A 15399-nucleotide genomic window follows, 5' to 3' on the forward strand; every position below is an offset into this window, starting at 1 on the left:
GCTGGCTTTGAACCATGATCCTCAGATCTCAGCCTCCTGAGTAGCTAGGATTACAGCCGTGAGCCACGAGAGCCCAGTTTAAGAGTAATTTTCACTGCCATGACTTTGTAGAAAGAACATAGGACCAGGAAATATAGTGACAAGATTCTTGTTTCAGCCCAAATATACTTCTGTAGGAATCAGTTCCTCATTATAAAAATGAGAACGTTAGAGTTGGAGGTGAGGCCTGGCCTAGAAAATACCAAATGTGTCTGTCCGTTCAGAATCACAATTCTTTTGTAAATTACTTATTTATTATTTTTATGATCTTTAGTTGTACAAAGGAGTTACCATTTAACAAAGCACTTCATAAATATAATGCATCTTGATCAATGTCACCCTTTCAACATTCTTACTCTAAAAAGCCATTTCTAGAAATTTGGAAAATAATTTTGAAGAACCTTTTGATTTATTATGTCTTCATGTGAAATAAGTCTACTAGTTCAGTTGAAGGTATAGAAGTTCAATTTTAATGGTTAACATAGATTGCAGATAACTTTTCATCTTGTCATCCAACTATGAAGCTCCTGGCATTCTTAGCAGGCTATGTGTACAGTTAATAATCAAAGAATAAAAAAATTGTCCTATATAAGCATCAGATACATAAATCATGGGCAGATGATCTGTTCATTCTTTACTATCTTAGTGCTTGTTAAGTGAGTCACTAGTTTTATGTGCACCAAGAAGGATGACTTAGTATAACAGTAAGAGTCATTATTGAGTCAGTCATATGAATGGAATTCTATATTATTTCTGCTATTAAAATGTTCAACATTTGTAAACAATATTTATTGCAACAAATCTATTGACTATATGATATTGGAAAACTCGTTTCACGTTTTTCTGCCTAGGTTTCTAGTCTTTCATGCCTATGATTAAAATTCTGTCTGGGAGATAAATGTATCTATAAAGCTTTATCTTTTCTTGGTGGTATATGGAAGACAAGCAAGGTGCCAACCACAAACTAAGAAAGAGTCCTAAAGAACAGAGAAGTTTAATCAATCTCATGTCTACAGAGTTGCACTTTTAAGAAGAAATTGCAGAAAAAACCCAAATAACCACAAAATTTATACTATAGTTCAATATTCTGTTTTAATTCATGAGAACTTTGTTCATAAACTTTCCCCCCATAATCTTTTCACAGAGAGGAAGTCGTGCCAGTGTAAGCTTCCAGATCATCTCAGAGGTCCAAAGTGGGAGGTCCCCAAGGCTTTCCTTTTCTTCAGGGAGTCTAACTCCAGCGACTTATGAAAACTCCAACATAGCAATCTATGAGGTAGGCCATCCAACAGTTTTCTAATCTATTGCTTTCTTGCATTTTAAAATAAGGCAGTGATTTAGGAATTAGTCTTTGGGTGAAAATCAAGACTTTTGATAAGTCCAGTTTTTTGTTGGTATTCAGTTACAGACCTGGTCTTTTTGTGTGTCCTAGTACTTGGGTTTGAACTCAGGGCCTAGGTGCTGTCCCTGAGCTTCTTTTGCTCAAGGCTGGTGTTCTATCACTTGAGCCACAGTGCTATTCCGGCCTTTTCTGAGTAGTTTATTGGAGATCAGGGTCTCATGGACTTTGCTGCCCTGGCTGGCTTTGAACCACAATCCTCATATCTCAGCCTCCTAAGTAGCTAGGATTACAGGCATGAGCCACCAGCTTGGTTGACATTTTTGACAATGTGTTTCCCCTACAACTAATCCACTTACTTATAACCTCATCAATATTTTTTTTTTTTTGGGTCCGGTCGTGGGGCCTGAACTCTGGGCCTGGGCATTGTCCCTCAGCTCTTCAGCTCAAGGCTAGCATTCTACCACTTGAGCCACAGCACCACTTCTAGCTTTTTTCTTTTTGTTTATGTGGTGCTGAGGAATCGAACCCAGGGCCTCATGCATGCAAGGCAAGCACTCTACCACTGAGCCACCTTCCCAGCTCCAACCTCATCAATATTTTAACTCCATGTATTTATTATGTATTTGTAAAAAGACTCAAACATTAACACATGCCATTATTCCCACAAAACTATGTGTAATAAAAAAATTAAAAGAGTATAATAGTAAAAGAAATGACTCGAGCCTCTTGTTTGGGATGAAATGCCCAGATATAAACAGGCTGGGAAGGGTTTTGTTATTTTTTTCTTCTGAGTCTACTTGTTGTTCCCATGCTTATTATCTGCTGGTGTCATTGAAACAATTATTTTCCTTCACCTGTACTGCCTTTTGGAGTCATAGATTATTTTCAATTGCATAAAATAGAAAGCCTTTTTTGACTAAAGTTTCTGTTTTTCAAGATTTACAAGGTCAGACCTTACCTCTGTTGTAAGATATTGGAATTTGGCAACTAGAACAAATCTTGCATCAGTTGGAGAGATGAACTGTTTCTTCTCAGCAGGAAAGAGTTAAGCAGGGGGTAAAAGGGAAACTAGGCTGTCTTGTCCCTCCTAAGTGAGGCCTTCCCAGTGTGGTTTCTTTCGTTTGTTTGAAGATACTCCCAAGAGCAGCAAACACTCTCAACTTTAACATTAAGTACAAAGAAAATTCTAAACAAGGAGGAATGAGTTTTTAGATTGTTAACCACATTGGATTTTCCAAGTGAGTATTCTTTTCTGTTGGAAAAATAATTCACAGTGGCCTTGCTCTGGTTTGAAACTATCACTTCCAAAATTCAGTTGTTATAATTTAATGATCAATGTGATCATATTAAGAGATGAAGCTTTGAAAAGGTGTTCCTCTCTCAAGAAAAGGTTAAAGGAGCCTCACACAGCACTTGATTACCTTGTTCTTCTACTTTCTTCCATGTGAGGACTCAAAATTCTCTCTAGAAGACCCAAAAACAATATGCCATCTTGGAAATAGACAACAGCTCTTACAAACCTGTTGTCTCTTGCTCTTGGATTCTGCACCCTCTAGAACTATGAGAAATGAATGTCTGTTCTTGAAAATTACCCAGTACTACACAAATGGACTAAGATGGGCCTACATACCAAGAATGGCATGACATATTTTTTCAGTATTCTTGAGGACTTTGGCTTAAATTTGAATCAGAAAGCTTCTAGATCTTACCTTGGATTTAATTTTATCAAAGAGGAGAATTTTTTCAATTGTATGTTTTTGGTAAACAGACAGCTCTAGTCTTTCAAAAACTGAGGAGAAGGTAATCAATAAACTTCAGAATGTCAAATGGATGGGTTGATGGATTTACAATTATATCAATACTTCTAAGATTTAGAAGTATGTATCAATAGCCTTGATTTTTTCATCTGTAAAACAAGGGTTTGAAGCAACTTCTTAATCCTGAGTATTTATTAGAATCTCCTTAGCAAAATTAAAATATACTTACCTCTAGGCTGCCTTTCCTTGAAATTCTGGTTTAGTTGGTATGGAGCAGGGCCCAGGTATTGGTATTAAAGTCCCTTAATATGTGCATCCAGGCTTGATAATTGCTCCACTCAGACCTCTAATGCCACTTCTGGCATGCATATACTATATTCTTTGATTCTATGGAAGAATTTAAGTGTTTAAGAGTTGTGGTATGTTTTATTTGGTGGTGTTCGAAAATTTAAGTATAGAATTGAGAAGGAAAAAGAAAAACATTTGTATGAAACTGGCCTTTAAGACATTGTCAATTATCTTCTTATTTTTAGAAGAAGGTAGGATTCTGAGTGAGTTCCCAGAATGACTGTTGTCAGTCACATGATGAGTGGGAGGACATTTTTCCTTAAAAAGGATGATGTTTGAATAATACTGCACAGTATAGTCAAGATTAAGTGGAATACAGGGATAATGGGACAGACGAAGCTAGAATACTACTGACTAAGGCTAAAGAAGACTGATAAAAGAAGTCCAGTGTATCTTAAGTGGTGCCCTATTTAGAAGACTCTTTATCTACATTCTGTTTTAAGTAAGTCATATTTTTATAAGAATTGCTTTTGGAAGTCCTGGAATTTCCAGTTTATGTGCCAGATAATGTTAAGTGTAGTAGATACCCAAAAGCAAAAAAAAAAAAAGACAGGCTTTTGTAGTTGTACTACAAATTTACCTGATTGTATACACAGAGACGTAATTTTCAAAGTGAAAGACAAAATTATTCCTTTTAGAGATATTCTTTGAAATATGGAAGTGAAAGCCAGATATGCTGAAGGAGCTGTGATGATGATGCAATGGGAGACATGTCATGATTGTTTTAGCAACCATAGGGGAGTGGAAGAGGGATGAGAAGTAGTCTGATTCTTTTGTTTTGTCATTTGTGGGGCTTGAACTCTGGGCCTAGGCGCTGTCCCTCAGCTCTTCAGCTCAAGGCAAGCGTGCTACCACTTGAGCCACAGTGCAATTTCAGGTTTTCTGGTTGTTAAGTGGAGATAAGAGTCCCAAGGATTTTCCTGCCCAGGTTGGCTTTGAACCTTGATTCTCAGATCTCAGCCTCCTGAGTAGCTAGGATTATAGGTGTGAGCCACCCTCGCCTGGCTCTAATTCTTATATACTTGGGAAGAACCCACTACTTCCTCTTCATTTTTTGTTTTCTGACTCTTGCCTCCCAGGTTCCTCTTGTTTTCCTTTTTATCTCACTTTTCTTTTTTTCCACTCACCTCCCTTTCTAAGAGCCCTTTTCCTGTCTCCCCAACTGCTTTATCACTTATAGAGCTCTCTCCCCCTCTCACTTCTACTGACCATCTTCTCTTACTTATCATGGAATCATTGATTAGAAAAAATGAAAAATAACAAAGAACTCATTGAGTAAGTCCTGCTTAGAGCTCCAGCTGAAGGGGAGGTAGTAAGGCTACCATTGAGACTGAAGCAAAGCCATGTCCTAGGATCTTGTTCTCTTGCTTTTAAGTTAACACATAGTGTCCTAAATACAAACCTGATGAACTTTAAATTACTTCTGAAAATTTACTGAATAGAGTTTGATTTTTCCTTCTCTTAATTAAAAAGTGAATGATGGATGAAGTATTATATCATTCTCCTTTAAAAGAAGAGAACAAAACAAATAGTGCAGGCGTGGTGAAGATAAAACTTGCCCATTTCCTCTGTTTTCATCATTATTCAGGAAATAGGATGCACATAGACTTAATAAAAACTTGATTACAAATTTTGTGAGAAATTTCAAATACCCCTCAAATCCATAATGGGAAAAACAACAAACTAGGAGACAGAAGACCATGATTCAGATCTGCCTCTGCTTCTGAACTTAGGCAAGCCAATCTTGGAAAAGTCTGTTTCTTTATACAAATATGAAGGAATTGAGTCAGGGATACATTAAGGCCCAGTCCAATTGTCAAATTTAGTGAATTGGCAGGGAAAAGCTATTCTTAGCTACCAGTGATAGGTAATTAATAATCAAGAAGGAAGGCTGCAGTAGGACTAACTCCACAAAGGCCATACTACATATCAGAATGTATCAGTTAAGTTAGGGCTTCTAACAATGATATTTAGGTTGTACTCTGCATAAAGCTACCACATCTGAGAACAGGCTTCTATTCATAGTGAAGAATTATCCTAAATTAAATGAGAGTTATGTACATGCAGGAACAGAAATTCTGCCCCCCTCAGACTGGTTTTGGAATAGGGTGGAGTGCAGAGTCTTCTACCATCTAAATCAATCAGCATAGCAGACTATGCACATATACAGTTAGGGGGAAATACATGTGAACATAGTTATGCATGATCTTCACTAAACCCCAGAAGATCCTTGAGGTTGCTTCTCCTTCCTACCTCATATTCTCAAGAGTCCCAAGTGTAGCATCTTTCTTTGGCAATTATATCCTGACTCCAAAGATCCAGAATCTGGTGATGTGCAAAGTATCTTGTTGCTGATAGAATGTGCTCTGGGGTGTATGTGAATACACGTGAATGTATAACATGCATGTGTATATGTTGCCTAATATCATAAGGGTACACAATATACTTCCATAACAATTGTTCTTGCAGAAAATGCCCTTTTCTGACAAGCACTAAGGTACCATAGTGCCTAGTACTGGCTGTTGGTCGAGTAACACAATTGCTAATGCTGAGGGAATAGTTTTGTCCATCAGTATTCTTGATACATTGGCTGATATTTGTAGAATCCCAGATAGAATTTTATTTGTTCAGCTTAAGACTTAGCCTCTGATCTCTGTACAGGGGAAAGTCCTCTGACTGGTAAAATGCCAAATTGGTGTCAGTCTCTTCTGTCTTCTATGAGTCAGTTTTAGGTGTCTGGCTGACTGCAGAGCTGGCTATAAAAAACTTAGTGCAGTGAACAGGGGAGAGTATGAATGAAGGATATAGAGGCGGACATGAGGCATGGGGAAAGTCTGGTGTTAGGTCTTAGATTGGACATGTATCAACATCACCTGGAAGACTTAGTAAAACTCAAATTTCTAGTGTCATCCCCAGAATTTGTGATTCCATAAATGTTGTTTGGGACTTCACTTTTGGTCTTTCTAACCAGTTTCCATGTGGTACTGATATGGCTGGTATAGGAGCATTCTTGGGGAACTGCTGGCTCAAATGCTTCAATCATTCTGTAGCAGATACTAATCCTAGACTGATCTTCTGATCTCTGTGGGCAGTGAGCTTGGCTTGTATATTTTCATTCTGCTGCTGAAGGTCTCTTGGAGCCATTCCCTAGCTTAACAGCTTTGAGCTTCTTGGCTTAGAAGATTCTTCCTAACACAGAATGGGAGAGAGTTACTCAGATGCCCATAGCACCCATTAGCTTTTGCCTGTGGCAGATTTCCAGTTGTGCTTTTCCAGTTGGATATGTTCCCCAATAAGAGTAGTTACTCTTTCTTATTCTTAGAATTTGATTGCAGAGTGCTCTCTGCTTTGTGATCTCTACTTGATGACAAGTTGGTGCAGCCTATAATGGATTCTCCAGGCTCTTGGTAATAGATGTGAAAACATGTTGAACAGTAAAGAGCATTGTGCAAATGTATGGGATTATTGTTATTACACAGGAAAAGGAATCTATATTTATAATGTTTTTTAAATTTTTGGAGTAGGGCAGAACTAGATAAGGCTTGATGACTGATGAATCCTTGAGGCTATGCACATAGAAGAAAATAATCTACCAGCACTGATGTTGAAGTGAAGACCATAAAATAATTGGTTTTGATTTGATGGCAGCTTTAAAAATAGCAATTTTGTATCTCCAAAGTTAAGATTAAATGCTAATTACTCGTTTGATCATTATACTCAAGTATACATGTACCAAATGATCACAACATGATCCATAAGCATATAAACATTAAACAATAAAACAATAGTTTTGAATGAAAAAAGTTGACAATAGATTTAGAGGTCTACTTCTATTACTATCATTGTGCATTTGTGCATTGAAATAAATAATGCTTAATTTGCATTTAAGCCAGTCAGTTTATGATTAAAGCATAAAAAGCCCCTCTGCCAATGGCCTACCCTACAAGAGAAAAATGGACCAAGGAAAATGAAGGAAACATTTGCTGCATTACATCTCTCACTCTACATCTCCCACCGCAGATGCCTCAAGGCAGTGGGAATTGCAACCTCCAACTATCACCATTAATCGCAGAAAACCTAATGCTATATCAGTTAGCTATGAATAAGTGAAATGACCCAGAATGTTCTGCACCTAATTAAAGAAGGCATTTCTGAGAGTGATATCATTCTTTATTCCTTTTCTGAGATCTGCATACCTGAAATTGTTTTCATCAGTTAATTGGCATTTTTTAACTTTTTCTGTTTGACCTCATTTTAGCTTGGAATATAGAAATTATGTAGTTTAGAAGGTGAGGTGGAAGGGAGAAAAAATCTGTTTGGCTTGTAGAACTGATATTAATTTCAAGTTTCTGGTAACTAAGTCTCATCGTTATTCTCTACCTGTTCTTTCCAGGGTGATTGGGTATGGCTGAAAAAGTTCCCTCCTGGAGATTTTGGAGATATTAAGTCCATCAAATCAAGAGCAAGTGATGTGTTTGAAATGGTATGAGACACTTTCATTTACATATATTCGTACTAAAATTAATAATTTCGTCAAAGTAATTAATACTAGCTGGTTAGGAATAGATCCCTTAAGGAAGAAGTACAGGGAAACTGCAGGTTTGTTCCTGGCACTTAAAGGCTCTGAAAGTCAAGAAACATGGAGTGAAACCACAGTCACTCAACCTCTCTGAGCCTTAATTTCCTCCTTTGTATTAATAGTAATACATATTAATGACTTCTTTTTTTCCTTCCTAAATGGGGATGAGAATTAATATATTAATAGGAAGTTTGTAGTCTGGGTCAGCCTAGGCATAAATGTGAGACTTTATCTGAAAAATTACAAAAGCAAAAAGGGCTGAGTGTGTGGCTCAGTTGGTACAGTGCCTTCCTAGTAAGTGCTAGGTGCCAAGTTCAAGACACATTACTGCAGAAAACTAAAATAAGGTAAAATAAAGAATGGAGTCAATCCATCTCCCAACTAACCTGCAAAGAGCCAGGCTGGAAGCATGGCTCAAGACTCTTTAACCAGCCAAACACTGGAAGTGCTATTGTAACTCAACGTGGTAGAGCACTAGCCTTGAGCAGAAGTGCTCAAGGACAATGCCCAGGCCTTGAGTTCAGTCCTCCTTGAATATCAACTGGGGCAAGCCATCCCAACAACGAGCACCTAGACTCAGCCAGTCTGGGTAACAAGGGGACATGGAGAGGAGTAAGAGGAGATGATGTCACATCAGCTACTTTGTGCCTGCTCTTTCAAAATTAACCAGAGCTGGGAGGTCAGTGGAAGTAAGAAGCCTACCCAGCCAATGTCTATACCTGTCTACCTATTATCTGAACAGGAATTTATATTCTTGCCTTTGTCACCTGACTTCTCTACCTAGTTGCCAGATGTCAGAAGTAGCTAGGGACATTTCTACCAACATTTTCAGCCCCAAATCCTTCCTCTTGCCATTTGTTTGCTCTCTAGTATTTTTTTTCCAGCCCCTCAATGCTCATGAGACTTCTCCAGACTTCATCTAAGGATTCACGCCACCAAGGGACAGCTGCTGCTCACTGCCTTCTCTGGGGGGGGGGGGACCAAATTCCAGCCTTTTACCCCTATTGTCGATGCCCCTTGTCAGTAGGAAGTAGCCAGAGAGAATCCTCACCCTATTTCATGATTATTAAAAGGCTGGAATGTAAGGTCCTCTCCTGGATGGCTAGCAGACTCCACCCTCCTCGCAGCAAAGTCTCCACCCAGTACCTGCGTTACCTAGGCAACTGGCACACCTGGAAGAGGTCACATCTGCATCTGCTGAGGTCACATCTGAATTTGATGTGGCCACACCTTTCTCCGCCCATACCCTAGATAAGGCCTAGCCCAGGCCCAGACGCCCTCTCTCTGCTCTTGTCTAGCTCTTTTCTAGCTCTTTTCTCTCTCTTTCCTCTCTCTTTCCTAGCTCTCTCTCTTTCCCAGGCCTTTCCCAGCCCCGTGGAAGGCCAACCTTGCCTGGTCCTAGCAGGTCTACTGAATAAACCTACCCCTTACCTGAAAAACAACAACAATAAAACAAAACAAAAAAAAATGGAGTCAAAACAGGGCAAAACCTATTTTGGGAAGCTAATAAACCATAAGAATGGGAATAAAGAGATAGGTATTGACCCAAACTAGAGTATGTCTATGATAAGCTGTTTGGGGATAGTTTTGATTTTTTCAGCAGTTGCTGAAATTTTGGCCAGCTGTTTTCACTATAAATTTATTTTTAATCAGAATAAGGGGTTATACTATGCTCCTTTACCTCTAAATACTTGCATGTGTATTTCCTAAGGCTCAAGACATTCTTTTATATAAATATATAATTGATTTATGATCAAAATCAAGACACTAGCTACACAATATCTCAACTACTGTCCCTATTCTAATTTTATCATTAGTTTTAATATAATACAACTAATTCCCCCCACCCCGTATCAATTTCTAATTTAGGTTCACACATTGAAGTTGGTTTCATTGTCTTTAATCTGAAGCAGGTCCTCAGATTTCTTTTTCTTCTCTTTAATATTCTAAAGAATTCAAGTCAGTTATTTGATAGATGGTTCAACATCTGTGTTTGCTTAGTGTTCCTCATGGTCAGATTTAAGTTATACACCTTTAACCAGAACACTACAGAAGTGATGGTGTGTCCTTTTCAGTGCAGTTTATCAGAAAGCACACAACGTCAGTCACCCCATTACTGGTAATCCTAATTTGGATTCCTTAGTATTGCCAAATGCCAGTACAGTATCTTTACAATTCCATAGCCCTAGACAAGGTCCTCAGGTCAAGTGGGCAATAAGCCCTTCCCTCTTGTTTTTGTCAGCAGTGCTTAGGACATTGTCAACTCATACATTTTGTGTAAATTTTACAATCAACTTACCTATGACTTCAATAAAGACTTTTGGAATTTTAATGGGGATTGTAATTGATTTATAAAGTCTAGGATAAATGGACATCTTAGCAATATTGAAGCATCTATTAATGTAGGTTTTCTTTTATACCACATCAGTGTTATGTTTTTGATGTTGTTACATAATGTGTGGAAATGGCGATGGTAGACATCTTTGCCATGTTCTTTCTCTAGAAAAGGGTTTGATGTCTTACTCTTAAGTCTTGTACATGTTCTTTTCCTGTCTGAATTTCTGTGAATGTTTGTAATGGTGAAGAACTTTTATACTTTCTCAAAAACATTTTTGCTACTTATTGCAATGCTGGGTGCTTTTATGCTTTCATTCTGTTAGTGTGATAAACTACATTCTTTAAAAAGAAATAGTAAGTACACCTTCATATCTTCAGGATAAATCTGACTTTATTATACATTATCCTGCTTATATATTAGTGCATGGTATTTGCTAATATTTTAAAGTACATTTTCATGTATGCTTATGATGAAAATTGGTGTGTAATTTTCTTTTAATGTCTGTCAACTTTATGTACCATAATGTAAGTTTGGAAGTCCTTATTTCTGAAAGAACTCATATAAGATTGGTATTACTTATTGTTATTTTTTGGTGGTTCTATTGTTTGCATGCAGGACTTGCCGCTCACTGGGCAAGTACCTTGCCACTGGAGCCATACATCCAGCTTTTATTTATCATATATTTAATAAATACCATCAATAAAATTATCTGGAGCTACGATTTTCTTTGTGAAGATGATTTCTTTGCTAAATTTCTTTGCTAAATACAAATCTGTTAGGGTTTTTATTTTTTATTTTTATGCATTACTAAGCTTAATAAATTCTGCTTTTAAAAATATATTAATTTTTAAGTTATCAATTTTTGTTAGCCTATACCTATTTATAAATTCCTTTATTAGATCACTATGTATCTACAAGATACATAGTGATACCACCTCTTTCTTTCCTCATACTGATCATTGTTACTTTGCTCTTTTTAATCAGTTTGGTTAGATTTTTATAAAAGTTAATACTCTTCAAAGAATGAAGTTTTGACTTCCTTGTTTTCCCATTTGTTTAATTTATTTATCCTTTCCTAACATCTTCAGTGAGAAATAGTTTTAAGCATTCTTTGTTTTAGTATCACTTATATTTTCTCTTGAAGCTCTGTTGTAGCTCCATCTCACCAAGTTAATTTTTATTTTGAGACAGGGTCTTGCTATGAACTCTAGGCTGGCTTTAAATTCATGATCCTCCTGCTTCAGCCTTCTGAGTGCTGGGATTATATGTATGGGATACCACACCCAGACTCACCATGTTGTATTTCTTTTGTCTTAGAACTGGAAATAATTTTGATTTCCAATGTTATTTTTTGATGTAGGCATATATTGTTTAATTAATTATATATTGTTTAATTGAAGTTCTTGTAAAGATCACATTTGATTCCTCATTTGATTATGTGTGGTTCTAGAAGATTATCTGAAATTTTAGTATGTTTAATCAGTAGGGGGTTCTCTTTTCACCTGTTAGGTAGACAAGGGAAAAGAACTATTAATCTATGTAGTGACTGAGTTTGGTTAAAGCTATATGGCTGTTTTAGTTAGATACACTTTATCTTTTTGTTCTCCGTTTTTTCTCAGGCATATCCTTCCAAGAAAGCAACCTATTCACCTCTTTTTTTGGGGGCGGGGGGTTCGGTTGTGGGGCCTGAACTCTGGGCCTGGGCACTGTTCCTCAGCTCTTCAGCTCAAGGCTAGAACTCTAACACTTGAGCCACAGCGCCTCTTCCGGCCTTTTTCTTTTTGCTTATGTGGTGCTGAGGAATCGAACCCAGGGCCTCAGGCATGCAAGGCAAGCGCTCTACCACTGAGCCACCTTCCCAGCCCCTATTCACCTCTTTACTGTGCTAACTCTCTTTAGTATTTTTGGATCATTGAGCTCCATTCTAGAGAGTTTCATAAGAATTGGAGGAAGGCCCCAACTCTAGCATTCACTTAAAGAATGCTAAAAGAGATCCTTCCTTAAATTTTCTTCTTTGGTTATTGCATTCTTTTTCTATTAGTACCATAATGTAATTAGTACAAACTTAGTTGCAATTTATGATCCACAGTTCTGTAGATAAGAAGTCTAGGAAGACTCATGTGTTTTGCTCAGCATCTCACAATGCTGATGTCAAAAGTGAAGTTAGCCAGGCCCAAAGAAACATAGGTGCCATAGTCTCCCTTATTTGCAATAACTAATATATATCAGAGACAAGCAGAAAAGGTCAGATAAGTTGATGTTAGGCGAAATGAACCCCAAGATAAGGACTCGAATGTTTTTTCTTTCTTGCTATTGTTTCTAACATATTTATAAGATGATTTCTTTGTTGCTTTGTATGTCCCTCCCCCAGGGTATAACTCCTGTTTACACTGTATTTGATGTTGGTATAATTTGTGGAGGGGAAGGGAAAAAAACACATTGTTTAAATAGGGATACAGGTGGACCCATTGCAACAATGAGAAGTACAAGTCGTTATGTCGAAAATGAACTTTACAACTTTGGTGGGGGGGCGGGGAGGATTGGGTAGGGGGGCGGGGGGAGGATGGGAAGGGGTGGGAAGGGGAAACAAAGGAGGAGGCTACAGTGCTTGATAAGAAATGTACTCATTATCTTGCCCATGTAATTGTAACCCCTCTGGACAGTATTTTCACAATAAAAAAAAATTCAATTTTGTCAGTTGTGTTGGGCTTTTATCTGGAAACTTTTTGGGGGAACTCATTTCTAGTCTTGTTCTCTTTTCTTTCTGTGTCCAGATGAAAGACCTGCGCCATGAGAATATTAACCCTTTATTGGGTTTCTTCTATGATTCTGGGATGTTTGCCATTGTGACAGAATTCTGTTCTCGAAGGAGCCTAGAAGATATACTAATAAATGAGGATGTGAAACTTGACTGGATGTTTAAATCATCACTTCTGCTGGATCTCATCAAGGTTAATGGAAAGACTAAAGAAATTGAAATTTCCCTGTAGATTAGAGCTCCAATGTTTGGGAATGTTTTATTTTCCTCAAATCATAGTGATTATTTTACTTCTCAACTTTTCTTTCCAAAGTCTACCTCCTCACCCTCCTCATAAATCCTATATCCATGTGTGTTATTTTGTTGTTGTTGGTGGTGATGGTGGTGGTCGTGGGGTATAGCCTGGGAGCTGTACCTGAGCTTTTGTGCCCAAGGCTGCTGCTACTACTACTACTACTACTACTACTTTGAGCCTCAGCTAAACTTCCGGTTTTCTGGTGCTTAATTGGAGATAAGAGGCTCACAGACTTTCTTGCCTGACCTGGTTTTGAACTGGGATCCTCAGAGCTCAGCCTGCTAAGTTGCTTGGATTTCAGGTGTGAGCCACCAGCACCCAGCATGTGTTTGTTATAAGGTGCTGATACAGAAAGTGTTTGCCTGCCTGTGTCCTTCTCAATTTAAAGATCAGGTTTTTCTTACTTCCTGTTTGCTATTAAGCAAACACGGCTATTAAGCAAAAAGGATGGCTATTAAGCCATCTTTCCCTTCCATCACATTTGTTTGCTTTGTGGCAATAAAACAGTGTTCCTTTCCAAAACTATTGGTGATACTTAGTCCCTACCTTATAAAGGTGACTCAGCATAGAACTAGATTATTCTTTGCATATCTATCTATCTATCTGTCTGTCTGTCTGTCTGTCTATCTAATCTATCTATCTATAAATGTGGAGCTCAGTGCTACTGGAAAGTCATGAAAGCACTGGTTCTATAAGGCAGCAAATCTATTCTTGGTGTTAAGGACTACCACAGCAATGACAGTTCGTGAAATAGGTGCTTGGACTCCATGAAATCCTATGTCAAATTAGATGCATGCACATTTTTATAGAGCTGGTCTGTATAATTACCTGTTGAGTCTCCTGTACATTGATCACATCTTGGTTTTTGTATGGTAACCTAAACCTTTTCAAGTGGCTTGGAATGGGCAGATATCTCATTCAAATTCTCTGCAAGACAGGTATGATTATACTTCTTTTACAGAGTCTCAGCAAAGCTGAGACCCTCTTTGTTATGCAGTGACTAGCACACATTGTAGGTACTAACACATGTTCATCAATGGCAGAGCTGATAACAGAATCCAAATCTGATTTCTATTCTAGTACACTTTCTACTTACCCTATAATCAAAGCTCAATGAGTTTCATGACTCTCAGTGATTGTTCTCTCAGGCCTGTGATGGATTAGGCAACATTAGAAAAAATCCTCAGCCATAGTAACCTCTGCAGAGGCCGCCTCTCTGAAAGCACAAGATGTAAAGCATCCAAATAAAAAGCCAAGCCAGTACCTAAAATGACTCCTGGCATTAAGAGTTCTAAAACAACTGCACTAGAATACAAATGTATTTATATGCAGAATGATTAAATCCTTTCTGACAGAGAATCTTGGCAGATTGCTTTCTGTGTGTCATGTAAAGGTGCTAAGTAAGCACAGAGGTCAGTAATGCTTAGTTTTCTCCTCCTATTCGTCATCTATTTATAATTTTAAAAACCAACATATTAAATTGACATTTAAAGTCAAGTGATAAATACATGAGAAAGATACTGACATTTGTTCAACCCTCTTTCTTCATATCTTTCACCTAGAGTTAACAAATGCTGCCAATTTGGTGTCTTGAAATTTGTTTCAAGTGTATTTATGCTCTGGATGATTTTGTTATTGTTGTATTGAGACAGGATTTTATTATGTAGTCCAGGGTGGCCTGGAAATCATAATCCTCCTGCCTTATCCTCCTAAGTGCTGGGATTGCGGAAGTGCTCTATCATGGCCAGATGTTTGTTTTTTAATAGACATGCTATTACATAGTTCTGCAATTTACTACTTTCACTTAAGTTTATGGTTTAGAGTTGTTGTGTCTTATATTGGTACATATAGATCTTTCTTTTTTTGTGCCAGTCCTGGAGCATGAACTCAGGGCCTGGCACTGTTTCCCTGAGGTTTTGTGCTCAGAGCTAGTTCTCTATCAC

At 37.8% G+C, this 15399-nt stretch overlaps 1 protein-coding gene across 1 annotated transcript in view; it reads left to right on the forward strand.

The window, feature by feature from the left end:
- Positions 1-15399, forward strand: part of Gucy2f (guanylate cyclase 2F, retinal) — an 89743-nt gene that overhangs the window by 34731 nt on the left and 39613 nt on the right. Inside the window, exons 6-8 of the mRNA XM_042690053.1 lie at positions 1184-1315; positions 7880-7969; positions 13178-13354. Coding sequence (XP_042545987.1) covers positions 1184-1315; positions 7880-7969; positions 13178-13354 — 399 coding nt within the window. The remainder of the gene's footprint in view (positions 1-1183; positions 1316-7879; positions 7970-13177; positions 13355-15399) is intronic.

The sequence above is a fragment of the Dipodomys spectabilis genome, unplaced genomic scaffold, assembly GCF_019054845.1.
Source record: "Dipodomys spectabilis isolate Male_0828 unplaced genomic scaffold, ASM1905484v1 ptg000132l, whole genome shotgun sequence".
NCBI classification, from domain to species: domain Eukaryota; kingdom Metazoa; phylum Chordata; class Mammalia; order Rodentia; family Heteromyidae; genus Dipodomys; species Dipodomys spectabilis.